Source organism: Tasmannia lanceolata, unplaced genomic scaffold, assembly GCF_043159265.1.
Source record: "Tasmannia lanceolata isolate RefF3 unplaced genomic scaffold, GAP_Taslan_0.1 ptg000004l, whole genome shotgun sequence".
Classification (NCBI taxonomy): Eukaryota; Viridiplantae; Streptophyta; class Magnoliopsida; order Canellales; family Winteraceae; genus Tasmannia; species Tasmannia lanceolata.
In genome coordinates, this window is record NW_027518681.1 from 1,537,385 (window position 1) to 1,552,500 (window position 15,116).

General features: G+C 39.6%; 1 protein-coding gene across 1 annotated transcript in view; it reads left to right on the forward strand.

Annotated features, from left to right (window-relative positions):
- Positions 1–13,446, forward strand: part of LOC143876008 (uncharacterized) — a 44,726-nt gene extending 31,280 nt beyond the window's left edge. Inside the window, exon 3 of the mRNA XM_077377610.1 lies at positions 12,541–13,446. Coding sequence (XP_077233725.1) covers positions 12,541–12,945 — 405 coding nt within the window. The 3' untranslated portion in view covers positions 12,946–13,446. The remainder of the gene's footprint in view (positions 1–12,540) is intronic.
- Positions 13,447–15,116: the final 1,670 nt, after the last annotated feature.

Genomic DNA, 15,116 nt, shown 5'->3' on the forward strand with positions numbered 1-15,116 from the left:
GGAGGACAGAAGGGGCGGGGTGTGCGTCTTGAAAATTATTTATTAGCCATGAAAGGGGGTCTCTCTCTCTTTAAAAGAAATCTCTTGGGTTTCCGGAGAAAAGAAGAACCAAATAAGACTTACTTGGCCTCCAAGTTTAGTCTCTTGGAAGACTTTGATAAACCTTTCTCATCTATCATGTCGTCTGATTCTGGTCCCTACTCTAGAAAGAGGAAGGCGGTCTCTTTCGAGGTAGACGACCTCCAGTTTCTTAAAGACTTGGAATAAGATGAAAAATTGGATGCAGAAGAGTGTCCTACACCAAGGGAAATCTCCATTGGAATCTGGAAGAGACAATGGAAACAATTCAAGAGGGACGCTATGGCTAACAATGATTGTCTTCTAAAGGTTTCGGGGAAGACTGACCCTAAGGAGGCTTTTGTTAGAATCTATAAACTTCCATATTTTAAGGAAGCTCTGGAAGAAGAGCGAAGAGCCCGCCGTCAGCGTTGGGAGGAGGTTAAGGCAGCAGAGATTGAGAGACTGGAAAAATTGGTGGCTACCCCAGTAGATGAAACCCAGGAGTCAAGGGATTCCCTAGACCGGGAAGTCAGCATGGAGGTTCGGGCCCGGATGGGTTGGAAGTGGAAAATCAAGAAGAGAGTTAAAGGTTGGTGGATCTTTTGGAGGAAGAAAGTAAAGTTATTCCTTCTGAGGAAATGGACAAACTGTTGGCTATAAGGGATGTCTTTAGGATAGGTTTTGATGATGGTCTTGAAGCCACTAAGAATCTGTTTCGGTCTATGGCAATCAGAGATCTGTTTGGAGAAGGATGGTGGAGAGAAGGGGGCTGAGGGTAGTAACCCTAAATGAAAGGCCTTCCGGCCCCGATAGAAAAAAAGGGAAAGAAGGAAAAAAAGAAGGAAGAAGAAGAGGAAGGAAAAAGGAGAAAAAAAGAAAAGGAACGGACAAAGAAAATGAGGAGAAAGAAAAATAGAAATAAGAAGGAAAAAATGAACAACGGATTATGTTAGGAGATATGTGTTTTTGGGATTGCTTTATTGAAAGTGTCTTCTTTGGTGGGAAGTTGATTCGAGAATCTTCGATGTCTCTTGTTTATGGTTGACTCCTTCCTTAGTATAGTGTCTAATGGTGGTAGTGTTGTTTTTAATTAATCTGGTGGCTTTCATTGGAGTTTCAGGATTTGGATTGTAGGTTGTTAGATGGTAAATTCTTTTGATGATTATCCAAGATAGCTATCGTTTAAATAACTCTATGAATTGCCTCTCGTTATCCAGAAGTACTGAATCTTCAATAGCCATGGCTTGAGAAATTCGTTCTTTCGCTTAGGCTTTCATGTTTGGATATTCTAGCTTTGCTATACCTTCTTGGTGTATTACGTTAGATCTAGAGTTTTATAGTTTTAGAATGCATGTTTGGTATTTTCAGAAGAATCAGTTTACCTGTAGTTTCAAGAGGTACTTGTTTAGGGGAACCAGAATTATGTGCAGTTTTAGAAAGATATGTGCAGTTTTAGAAAGATACATATGAAAGTTTTGAAAGAATGCTATGGAAGATGTAAAGAAGGCATGCTATGGAATAGAGGGAAGGATTAGTTTGTGGTTTTACTTCAACTGTTTTTGGTTTATTTTGAATTGGTCTCGGGTATGCCCGTGCCAATACATCTTAATATTTTGTATTGCAGGCTGGGACTTCTAGTCCCGAATTCTATCTGAATATTAATGAAATATGTCTACTTTAAAAAAAAAAGCACAAACTATTCCTTTCCTCTATTCTATAGCATGCCTTCTTTACATCTTCCATAGCATTCTTTCAAAACTTTAATATGTACTTTTCTGAAACTCCACATAATTCTGGTTCCCCTAAATAAGTACCTCTTGAAACTACACGCAAACCAATTCTTTTGAAAATGCCAAACTTGCATTCTGAAATTGTAAAACTAGATCTAACGTAAAACTCCAAGAAGGTATAGCAAAGCTAGAGTATCCAGACAGGAAAGCCTAAGCGAAAGAACGAATCTCTCAAGCCATGGCTATTGAAGATTCAGTACTTCTGGATAACGACAGGCAATTTGTAGTGTTATTTAAATGATAGCTATCTTGGATAATCATCAAAATAATTTACCATCTAACAACCTACAACCCAAATCCTGAAACTCCAACGATAGCCACTAGATTAATTAAAAACAACACTACCACCATTAGACACTAGACTGAGGTTGGAGTCAACCCTAAACAAGAGACACCGAAGATTCTCAAGGCTAGGGGAATCAACTTCCCACCGAAGAAGACACTTTCAATAAAGCAATCCCAAAAACACCTATCTCCTAATATAATTCGTTCTTCATTTTTTCTTTCTTATTTCTATTTTTCTTTCTCCTTTTCCTTGTCTATTCATTTTCTTTTTTCCCCCCTTTTCCTTCCTCTTCTAATTCCTTCTTTTTTTCTTTTTTTTCATAACGAAGCCAGAAGGCATTTCATTTAGGGTTACTACCCTCGGCTCCCTTCTCTCCACCATCTTTCTCCAAACAGATCTCCCTTCGTTCTTTCAGATCTCTGATTGCCATAGACCGAAACTTATTCTTAGTGGCTTCTGGATCATCATCAAAACCTATCCCAAAGACATCCCCTATAGCCAACTGTTCGTCCATTTCCTCAGAAGGAATAACTTTACTTTCTTCCGACTCCAAAAGATCCACCAACCTTAAACTCTCTTCTTGATTTTCCACTTCCAACCCCTTCCGGCCCTGAACCTCCATGCTGACTTCCCGGTCTAGGGAATCCCTTGACCTCTGGGTTTCATCTACTGGATTTTTCTAGTCTCTCAATCTCTGCTGCCTTAACCTTCTCCCAATGCTGACGGCGGGCTCTTCGCTCTTCTTCCAGAGCTTCCTTAAAATATGGAAGTTTATAGATTCTAACAAAAGCCTCCTTAGGAGTCAGTCTTCCCTGAAACCTTTAGAAGACAATCCTTGTTAGCCATAGCGTCCCTCTTGAAAAATTTCCATTATCTCTTCCAGATTCCCATGGAGATTTCCCTTGGTGTAGGACACTCTTCTGCATCCATTTTTTCATCTTATTCCAAGTCTTTAAGGAACTGGAGGTCGTCTACCTCGACAGAGACCGCCTTCCTCTTCCTAAAGGAGGACTAGAATCAGCGACATGATAGATGAGAAAGGTTATGAAAGTCTTTCAGGAGAAGGCTAAACTCGGAGGCTAAGTAAGTCTTACTTGCTTCTTCTTTTCTCCGGAAACTTAAGAGATTTCTTTTAAAGAGAGAGAGACCCCCTTTCATGGCTGATAAAAGATTTTCAAGACGCACGCCCAGCCCCTTCTGTCCTGCTTTTTCTCTTTGAATCGGTGTGCCTTTTTTCGAGGAGTTGACACGAAACCCTTTGATGTGACTGATGCTATCATCCAAAACTCACGAACTTCCCCTATTCTTTTTGCTTCTAAAAAACGATTTTTAATTTTTACCGCCCTTTCTACTAGCACTAGTTGTAGATTGAGACAGTCGAAGATATCTTTTCTGAAAGCTTTTCCAGAGTTGATATAAGATTTAGCTTTTAATGTCTGCTGACACACCCCTTTCCCAGGCCTGTTAAGTTTCTCTTTCGATTATGGGCTAACCTTTTTGATGTATCTGTCGGTTTTTCCATTCCCGAAGTAGAGGATAATTCAAAATCTGGGGCAGATCTTTCCAACGTCTCTTTTAACTTGGATATGACAGATTTACCCCCAGGGATTGCCGGTAAAGGCCCCCATCCAAAGGCGGGTCAACCGCAGCCGATAGGTCAACAGAGACTTCTAAGACAAGGGCCAAAAGAGGAGGAATCTCCTTCTGCCGAACGATCCTTAAAGGACATTAATGCCTCATCCACCATCTTAACTCCAACTGGATAAACAGTGGAATCTACCATAAGGTTTATAAAGGATGGTAGACAATTCCACATTGATGTTAATATCTTAACAGATGCAAATTCCAGACAATGGTCATGACTACCAGACATCTGTGATTCCAAAACTTGTCCAAAGTCCTAACCCAAAACCTCCACCGTGGAGAGAGACCAGGCACGAAGTGGAATATTAAATAACTTAAGCCTCACTGTTCTTGCACCAGTATTTAGAGCAAAAGACTATGGTTGAAGGGAAACATGATATTCTCCCAAAGCGTCACCACCCCATCGTAGAATGGATGTAGCCTGACTCTGAGACTCAGAACAGAACATCACCATTGAAGGGCTGATACAGAACGGTTTGTTGAGAAGCGGAAGGGCCCATTTTCTCCTCACCCAGGTCCAAACCTCTTCCAGCAGGGACATGTTTCACAAAGTGCCTATCAGGCAACTTTTTAGGGTCTTCTTCCGATCGTTAATCAAATCGATTGGGATAGTGAACGAAGGAGTTTTCTCATCCACTCTAGGTGTAAGGATCTCCTTGGGGGTCGCCTTAGGAACCCCGATTTAACGACCTCTACATTTTTGTTATTCATCGGCCCCAAACTTTTTCTGTAGATACTACGTGAGCCAAAATTGTTGTAGTTACACTTCAAACACTTCCAGTCACTTTTACTTTGGTTTGGAACGGTCCGCCTTCCTCGAGCAATACTATTTCTGAAATCTAACCTCCTTGCCATGATGTCCAAATCTTCCTGGCTCCCTAGTGTCCGAGGAAAGGATCTTCGGGGGAACCATGAAGATCTCTCTCTACTCCCCCCCCTTGGCTTATCAGGATCAAAGATCTCCGGCAATAACTTTTAAAGATTCTTAGTGTTAGAAAGCTTCCTAGCTGAATATCCACTTTCTACAAGATCAAGAAAGGTTGGGGCCACCCAGTCAAGGCTGGAACCACAAACGCACTGATTTGCGATGTTATCCAAGCCCAACAGGGGGGTTTGCATGCCGGCGGTTAAAAAATTATCGAACAGACATTCTAGCACTTGGTGCTTTTGGAGTGCTCTTACCCTCTCTCATCATGGATGGTCTCTCTCTCTTTAAAAGAAATCTCTTGGGTTTCCGGAGAAAAGAAGAACCAAGTAAGACTTACTTGGCCTCCAAGTTTAGTCTCTTGAAAGACTTTGATAAACCTTTCTCATCTATCATGTCGTCTGATTCTGGTCCCTCCTCTAGAAAGAGGAAGGCGGTCTCTTTCGAGGTAGACGACCTCCAGTTCCTTAAAGACTTGGAATAAGATGAAAAATTGGATGAAGAAGAGTGTCCTACACCAAGGGATATCTCCATTGGAATCTGGAAGAGGCAATGGAAACAATTCAAGAGGGACGCGATGGCTACCAATGATTGTCTTCTAAAGGTTTCGGGGAAGACTAACCCTAAGGAGGCTTTTGTTAGAACCTATAAACTTCCATATTTTAAGGAAGCTATGGAAGAAGAGCGAAGAGCCCGCCGTCAGCGTTGGGAGGAGGTTAAGGCAGCAGAGATTGAGAGACTGGAAAAATTGGTGGCTACCCCAGTAGATGAAACCCAGGAGTCAAGGGATTCCCTAGACCGGGAAGTCAGCATGGAGGTTCGGGCCCGGATGGGTTGGAAGTGGAAAATCAAGAAGAGAGTTGAAGGTTGGTGGATCTTTTGGAGGTAGAAAGTAAAGTTATTCCTGGTGAGGAAATGGACAAACTGTTGGCTATAAGGGATGTCTTTAGGATAGGTTTTGATGATGGTCTTGAAGCCACTAAGAATCTGTTTCGGTCTATGGCAATCAGAGATCTGTTTGGAGAAGGATGATGGAGAGAAGGTGGCCGAGGGTAGTAACCCTAAATGAAAGGCCTTCCGGCCCCGATAGAAAAAAAAGGGAAAGAAGGAAAAAAAGAAGGAAGAAGAAGAGGAAGGAAAGAGGAGAAAAAAAGAAAAGGAACGGACAAAGAAAATGTGGAGAAAGAAAAATAGAAATAAGAAGGAAAAAATGAAGAACGGATTATATTAGGAGATAGGTGTTTTTGGGATTGCTTTATTGAAAGTGTCTTCTTTGGTGGGAAGTTGATTCCCTTAGGCTTGAGAATCTTCGGTGTCTCTTGTTTATGGTTGACTCCTTCCTCAGTCTAGTGTCTAATGGTGGTAGTGTTGTTTTTAATTAATCTGGTGGCTTTCATTGGAGTTTCAGGATTTGGGTTGTAGGTTGTTAGATGGTAAATTCTTTTGATGATTATCCAAGATAGCTATCGTTTAAATAACGCTATGAATTGCCACTCGTTATCCAGAAGTACTCAATCTTCAATAGCCATGGCTTGAGAAATTCGTTCTTTCGCTTAGGCTTTCCTGTTTGGATACTCTAGGTTTGCTATACCTTCTTGGAGAATTACGTTAGATCTAGAGTTTTATAGTTTTAGAATGCATGTTTGGTATTTTCAGAAGAATCAGTTTACCTGTAGTTTCAAGAGGTACTTGTTTAGGGGAACCAGAATTATGTGCAGTTTTAGAAAGATACATATGAAAGTTTTGAAAGAATGCTATGGAAGATGTAAAGAAGGCATGCTATGGAATAGAGGGAAGGATTAGTTTGTGGTTTTACTTCAACTTATTTCTGTTTATTTTGAATTGGTCTCGGGTCTGCCCGTGCCAATACATCGTAATATTTTGTATTGCAGGCTGGGACTTCTAGTCCCAAATTCTTTCTAAATATTAATGAAATATGTCAACTTTAAAAAAAAAGCACAAACTATTCCTTTCCTCTATTCTATAGCATGCCTTCTTTACATCTTCCATAACATTCTTTCAAAACTTTAATATGTACCTTTCTGAAACTGCACATAATTCTGGTTCCCCTAAATAAATACCTCGTGAAACTACACGCAAACCAATTCTTCTGAAAATACCAAACTTGCATTCTGAAACTGTAAAACTAGATCTAACGTAAAACTCCAAAAAGGTATAGCAAAGCTAGAGTATCCAGACAGGAAAGCCTAAGCGAAAGAACGAATCTCTCAAGCCATGGCTATTGAAGATTCAGTACTTCTGGATAACGACAGGCAATTTGTAGTGTTATTTAAACGATAGCTATCTTGGATAATCATCAAAATAATTTACCATCTAACAACCTACAACCCAAATCCTGAAACTCCAACGATAGCCACTAGATTAATTAAAAACAACACTACTACCAATAGACACTAGACTGAGGAAGGAGTCAACCCTTAACAAGAGACACCGAAGATTCTCAAGGCTAGGGGAATCAATTTCCCACCGAAGAAGGCGCTTTCAATAAAGCAATCCCAAAAACACCTATCTCCTAATATAGTCCGTTCTTCATTTTTTTCTTTCTCCTTTTCCTTGTCTATTCCTTTTCTTTTTTTCCCCCTTTTCTTCCTCTTCCTCTTCCTTCTTACCTTTTTTTTTTTTCATAACGAGGCCGGAAGGCCTTTCATATAGGGTTACTACCCTCGGCTCCCTTCTCTCCACCATCTTTCTCCAAACAGATCTCCCTTCGTTCTTTCAGATCTCTGATTGCCATAGACCGAAACTTATTCTTAGTGGCTTCAGGATCATCATCAAAACCTATCCCAAAGACATCCCCTATAGCCAACTGTTCTTCCATTTCCTCAGAAGGAATAACTTTACTTTCTTCCGACTCCAAAAGATCCACCAACCTTAAACTCTCTTCTTGATTTTCCACTTCCAACCCCTTCCGGGCCTGAACCTCCATGCTGACTTCCCGGTCTAGGGAATCCCTTGACTCCTGGGTTTCATCTACTGGGGTAGCCACGAATTTTTCCAGTCTCTCAATCTCTGCTGCCTTAACCTCCTCCCAACGCTGACGGCGGGCTCTTCGCTCTTCTTCCAGAGCTTCCTTAAAATATGGAAGTTTATAGGTTCTAACAAAAGTCTCCTTAGGGTCAGTCTTCCCCGAAACCTTTAGAAGACAATCATTGGTAGCCATCGCGTCCCTCTTGAATTGTTTCCATTGTCTCTTCCAGATTCCAATGGAGATATCCCTTGGTGTAGGACACTCTTTTTCATCCAATTTTTCATCTTATTCCAAGTCTTTAAGGAACTGGAGGTCGTCTACCTCGAAAGAGACCGCCTTCCTCTTTCTAGAGTAGGGACCAGAATCAGACGACATGATAGATGAGAAAGGTTTATCAAAGTCTTCCAAGAGACTAAACTTGGAGGCCAAGTAAGTCTTACTTGGTTCTTCTTTTCTCCGGAAACTCAAGAGATTTCTTTTAAAGAGAGAGAGACCCCCTTTCATGGCTAATAAATAATTTTCAAGACGCACGCCCAGCCCCTTCTGTCCTGCTTTTTCTCTTTGAATCGGTGTGCCTTTTCCCGAGGAGTTGACACGAAACCCTTTAATGTGACTGATGCTATTATTCAAAACTCTCTAACTTTCCTTATTCTTTTTTACTTCTAAAAAAGAATTTTTAATTTTTACCGCCCTTTCTACTAACACTGGTTGTAGATTGAGACAGTCGAAGATATCTTTTCTGAAAGCTTTTCCAGAGTTGATATAAGATTTAGCTTTTAATGTCTGCTGACACACCCCTTTCCCAGGCCTGCCAAGTTTCTCTTTCGATTATGGGCTAACCTTTATGATGTATCTGTCGGTTTTTCCATTCCCGAAGTAGAGGATAATTCAAAATCTGGGGCAGATCTTTCCAACGTCTCTTTTAACTTGGATATGACAGATTTACCCCCAGGGATTGCCGGTAAAGGCCCCCATCCAAAGGCGGGTCAACCGCCGCCGATAGGTCAACAGAGACTTCTAAGACAAGGGCCAAAAGAGGAGGAATCTCCTTCCGCCGAACGATCCTTAAAGGACATTAATGCCTCATCCACCATCTTAACTCCAACTGGATAAACAGTGGAATCTACCATAAGGTTTATAAAGGATGGTAGACAATTCCACATTGATGTTAATATCTTAACAGATGCAAATTCCAGACAATGGTCATGACTACCAGACATCTGTGATTCCAAAACTTGTCCAAAGTCCTAACCCAAAACCTCCACCGTGGAGAGAGACCAGGCACGAAGTGGAATATTAAATAACTTAAGCCTCACTGTTCTTCCACCAGTATTTAGAGCAAAAGACCATGGTTGAAGGGAAACATGATATTCTCCCAAAGCGTCACCACCCCATCGTAGAATGGATGTAGCCTGACTCTGAGACTCAGAACAGAACATCACCATTGAAGGGCTGATACAGAACGGTTTGTTGAGAAGCGGAAGGGCCCATTTTCTCCTCACCCAGGTCCAAACCTCTTCCAGCAGGGACATGTTTCACAAAGTGCCTATCAGGCAACTTTTTAGGGTCTTCTTCCGATCGTTAATCAAATCGATTGGGATAGTGAACGAAGGAGTTTTCTCATCCACTCTAGGTGTAAGGATCTCCTTGGGGGCGCCTTAGGAAACCCGATTTAACGACCTCTACATTTTTGTTATTCATCGGCCCCAAACTTTTTCTGAAGATACTACGTGAGCCAAAATTGTTGTAGTTACACTTCAAACACTTCCAGTCACTTTTACTTTGGTTTGGAACGGTCCGCCTTCCTCGAGCAATACCATTTCTGAAATCTAACCTCCTTGTCATGATGTCCAAATCTTCTTGGCTCCCTAGTGACCAAGGAAAGGATCTTCGGGGGAACCATGAAGATCTCTCTCTACTCCCCCTTGGCTTATCAGGATCAAAGATCTCCGGCAATAACTTTTAAAGATTCTTAGCGTTAGAAAGCTTCCTGAGCTGAATATCCACTTTCTACAAGATTTAGAACGGTTGGGGCCACCCAGTCAAGGCTGGATCCACAAACGCACTGATTTGCGAAGTCCAGGCCCAACAGGGGGGTTTGCATGCCGGCGGTTAAAAAATTCTCGAACAGACATTCTAGCACTTGGTGCTTTTGGAGTGCTCTTACCCTCTCTCATCATGGATGGTTTTAAGAACAGGTTAGAAACTTCCAATATTGTCTGTGTATTCATTTAAACACCTATTTTGTATTTAAGAAGGAGAATCTAAAATTATATTTTTTGTATTCCAAATTTAGGAGGTTTAAATTATTTCTCAAGTCCTATATGGTCTAACAACTTTTGTTTTGTGTCGTATAGCTCTTTCATCAAGTTTGCATATGCCTAAGCACACATTGTTACGTCCTTCGAATGATATTCCTACTTATATTTTCAAATAGCTTGTACCAGTGCTAGAAAATTTTAGGAGGTGAAAGTTATTTCTTAAGTTCTATTTTGACTCTAAAATTGTATTTTTTGTAGCCCAAATTTTCTTGAAGTATTGGTGGTACTTTTTTGGAGATTGGGAAATGACTTGTGTCAACAATATTTTTTTTGGCTGAATTGTTTCTAGTAACACGGGATTAAGATTCCGATTTGTGGTATGTAATTAAGAGCCAAAAATCCAACACATGTCTGGTTACCCTAGACAGACATTATATTTTTTAGATGAGTAATGTAGTGACAGATGATACAAATAGCTTGTTGTCTGTAGCATCTGACTGGAAAATTGAGATGTATTGCCCGATCCGCCTTATTGTGGGCAGAGACTTTAATCCATGATTGTATTCAATAAGAAATACAAGTTCTCATTCGAAGAGTATTCCTCCGAAGTCAAAGCAGACAGTTCTTGGAGTAATAGAAGATATTAATGTATTCATGAATTTCCAAGACTTTTTAATTTAAAAAAATGAGTTTCCTCATTATGTTGGATTGTTTGGTATTTTTTATTAGATTAGTGGTGTAGTATTGGATGGTACAAACAACTTGTTGTCCGAAGCATCCGCCTGAAAAATTGAGACGTATCACCTGGTCCGTCTTGTTATGGGTTGATACTCTAATCCATGATTGTAATCTATGAGAAATATGAGTTCTGATTCAAAAAGTATTCGGTGATACATTTTGTTACAGGCTGATACTTTAATCCATGATTGTAATCTATGAGAAATATGAGTTCTGATTCAAAGAGTATTCCCTCCCAAGTCAAAGCACAGTTCTTGTAGCAATAGTAGATATTAGGGCCCGTTTGGATACCTCCCATTTTGTATTTGGATTTGGAATTGAGTTTTGAATACAAGTTGAATAGATCCGGCAGCTCATGTAGAGGGAGACAGAGAGGAAGGGGGTACTTCCTAGTGGGTGGGAGAGGTTGAGGAGCAAAGAGGGTGGAGGAAACTGCCAGATCTGTGGATTTCCAATTTCTTATTTCCACAGCAAATTTAGAAATCTGATTTTTTTCACTGTCAGCTGCTGAATTATAAATCCAAGAATTTGATCCGTTTGGATGCTGAGAAGATTTTGATTTGGAATTCTCACATTGTCACCCTCTTGGCTCCTCAACCTCTCCCCCTGCAGCAGGAATTACCCCCTTCCCTCTCTGTCTCCCTCAACATGTGCTGGCAGATCTATTCATTTTGCACTGAAAACTCAATTCCAAATCCGAATATAAAATCTGAGGTATCCAAACAGGCCCTTAATGTATTCCTGAATTTCAAAGTGTTTAATGTATTCATCTTTGTGTCTCATGCTCAATAAAGTCCATGGATGTCTCTTAGAGTATGCTAGAAACTTCTAGTATGGTCTGTTTGTACATTTAAACTTCAATTTTGTATGTAGGAAAGGAGAGAAGAAGATTGGATTGGGAGTATAGAAGTTTGAAACAGTGAGTATAAAACTTTTTGCGTGTCTAGCCATGCCTAGCCATGCATTTTTACATCCATCAAGTGGAATCACCACTTGTATCTTCTAATAGCCTTTATCGCGCGGCCAGAAAATGTACGGAGATGAAATCTGTTTCTTAATTTTTATAAAATTTTGAATTGAAAGTCCTATTTTGGCTTTCAAAGTACCCGTATTATTTTTAAGTGTTGGTAGTGTGTGTGTGTGTGTATGTGTGTGTGTGTGTGTGTGTGTGTGTGTGTGTGTATGTGTGTGTGTGTGTGTGTCTATATATATATGGTTTGTGAGCTAGGGCTCACAAACCATATCTCCCATAGTTGGTAGAGTCATCCAACCCATTAGTTTTATAGGATATATGGTTTGTGAGCTAGAGCTCATATATATATATATATATATATATATATATATATATATATATATATATATATATATATATATATATTGAGATCGGGGGATTAATTCTGCCACAGTAGTGTCTACTTTTTCCGGTCATGTCCAAAATTGTACTCTGCTGCTGTTATTGGTGTTATTGTTGGGATATGTGCCACTAGGTAGGGCTTCCTTGTGATGTGACAAGGTTTTCATTTTCCACCAATGGAGAGTGTAGTATCATTTGCGTGTATTACCTTGGTTTATCGCTTAGGAGATATTTTCAAAGGAAATGGATGGGAACTTTAATTTGAATTTGTGCGTAAGCAAATCATTCACAAAAAAGGTTACTATGTTCTATATTGTGTTTATGATGTTAATTTATGCTAAAGTAAATCGTTCTAATTATTCAAAATCAAAAAAAGCAAATCGTTCTAAAAAAAGGTTACTGTGTTCTCCTATATCGAATTTCTGATGTTTTAGCAAGGTAATTTCTTTGCTCAATTCCGTGAATCCCACACAACCTGCTTTTGATATTTCAGAATGAACTTGACTATGGAGGAGAGGATGCGTCAATGTCTCCAAGATTACAATTTCAACACCAACTTTCCCACCCTAATATGCATTTCACTAATTCAACAATCCAAGCATCATCTGGTTCATTAGGGCAGGTTATAGTTGGACAAGGTCCTCGGTCAGGGCACTCTGATCAGTCCAAGAATTCAGTTTTCTCAAATGCTCTGTCAAGTCCTGTTCGGCGAAGCCTCCAGCCCTACGACTTAGCGCAGGGAGGGTATAATCCAAACAATGTTTTACCTTCTGGCAATGGAGCGGCCCGGAGTCATGAAACAAATTTTCCTCATCAGAACAGGGATTCCAACGCTCTTAGTTCCAATGATTCGTCAATGGACATGCACACAGAGAGCCCAACTCATGAATCTTATTGATAGAAGCGGGCTGTTGAATAGTTAGCCTATATGCCATGCATTGGAAGTTCGAGTCTTAGAGCCTTGTGATTCTACCCTTGTTTTACTACAACTCCAAGATGAAAGAAAAAAGTACAAAAGGGAAATTTTCAACTTTTGGAAATAAGCATACAATGCCGGCCTCATCTCGGTGGAGTATGTGAAGAAGAAAAATACCGACTATTGTTTTCTCATGGAGCATCCAGCATGTTGATACCAAATTCCTCAGTTAATTTGTCTTGTGGCCCTCTGACCTTTTGCTTTTGGCATTCTGTATGAAATGTTACAACCATATCTGCATTGAATGTGTTTTGATGTTCTCTAATAGACAACATTTGTTTTTGGATGTGTATTGAAATATTTGATGCTTGTCTCCCTGCATGTTCAAATATTGGAAGACTTGTTCCTAGTGTTATGTTCTTTTTATGTGAAACTCGACTGAAATATTATATGGATTGGTTTGGTGATGCTCCATTTAAAGTAGACCTGTACATGTGTAATTAACAAAAGCTGAATTTGGTTTTCGTGGTGCAATGTAACTTGGTTGGAATTCTATTGAGTTGTAATTTGTAAAGCATATTGATGTATGTGGGAAGCTTGTTGCATGTTGAGTTGTAAATCATATCCGTATATGCATTTGTTAGCCTGTACTCAATTTAGTCAATTTTTAACTAGCATGTCAAGGTAGAAGTCCTCAAAAGACAATCTAATTTGGAGTTTCAAACTTTATAGTTTACGTATAAAAAAGAAAAGAAAAGGATCCCCAAAATGTGATTGTATGTCTTAGACAAGTTCCCCATTCGGACAGCTAAAATGTATTCTTTTGATGTATCTTTCTAAAGAAAACATATGTCAAAAGTAAATTAGTTACTTAATAAAGCATTATCTTTAAGCTAAAAAAGAAAAGAAAAACTAAAAATTAACTCCCACCCTTTTCCATGTTACAGTATTAACTAATAGAGAACCTAAATTAATATTTAATTTCTTGATTTTCTTTTAACTTGTTTAGTTAGAAATTAATTAAGATTAGAATATAGAAGTTTTAGATTCTCTTGAACTTTATGACATTTTCTCTTAATATTTCTGATGACAAATGAATAGAGAAGAGAGTAAAGGCGAGCCACTAGGTCTTGCACACAAAAATGAGAAAAAAGGAGTATCAAGTTGAGTCTTGACTTGTCTCTCCGTCGCCATGTACAATACTCCAATGATAGATTACAAGTATATCCTTAATGAACTGTACATAATAGAAAGAGTAGAAAGGTATAATCCTCTCACATCATGTACATAAAAATTATGGGGTACCAATGTCATTCAATGTAACATATACACCCTGTAACGGTGACATAATACCATTATCCTCTTACATTATACACCCTATAATGGTTCACATCTATCCTGGATTTCCAAGGTGCAGTGGATGGGGCAGGGCTGATTGATGTTGGTTACGTCAGAAACAGGTATACTTGATCTAACAACCAACTAAATGAAGGATGTGTGCGGGCTAGATTGGACAGAGTTCTTATTAACGTTGATTGCGTGTTGTAGTTTCACTCCACCAAGGAGGTCACTCTTCTCTCCTGGACTTGCTCACGGACCACTGTCCTTTGTTAGTGAACTTTGATTCTAGTCACACTCCGCCTGTCAGACCATTCAAATTACAAGGTATGTGGAGCAGACGAGCATTTCCAATAGGTTGTGAGAGCTGCTTGGAACATTTCTGTTGCAGGGAATCCTCTATATATCCTCTCCATTGAGCTGAAGAATACCAAGAGACGTTTGAGATTCCTGAAACAAGGCAGTTTTTTATGATGTTTTCCAAAATGTGAGTGATGGGGAAGATGTGGTCATATCTGCAGAAAGTACACATGGGAAATTCTAATCAATGTGAACTTGCTAGAAGCAGCTAGAGCTAAACTAAATGAGGCCATTTTGCAGGAAGAGATATTCTTGAGATAAAAATCTAAGGAAATATGGTTGAAAGAAGAGAACAGGAAAACAAAATTTCTCCCCCTATTCGAATGGCGAGGAAATATGGAAGCATGAAGTATATTAGGCATGAAAATATGTGGGTAGAGGATCCGCAAAAGATTGGACAGCTGGATGTAGAAATGCTGGATTTGATACCTAGATTGATATTGGAAGAAGAGAAT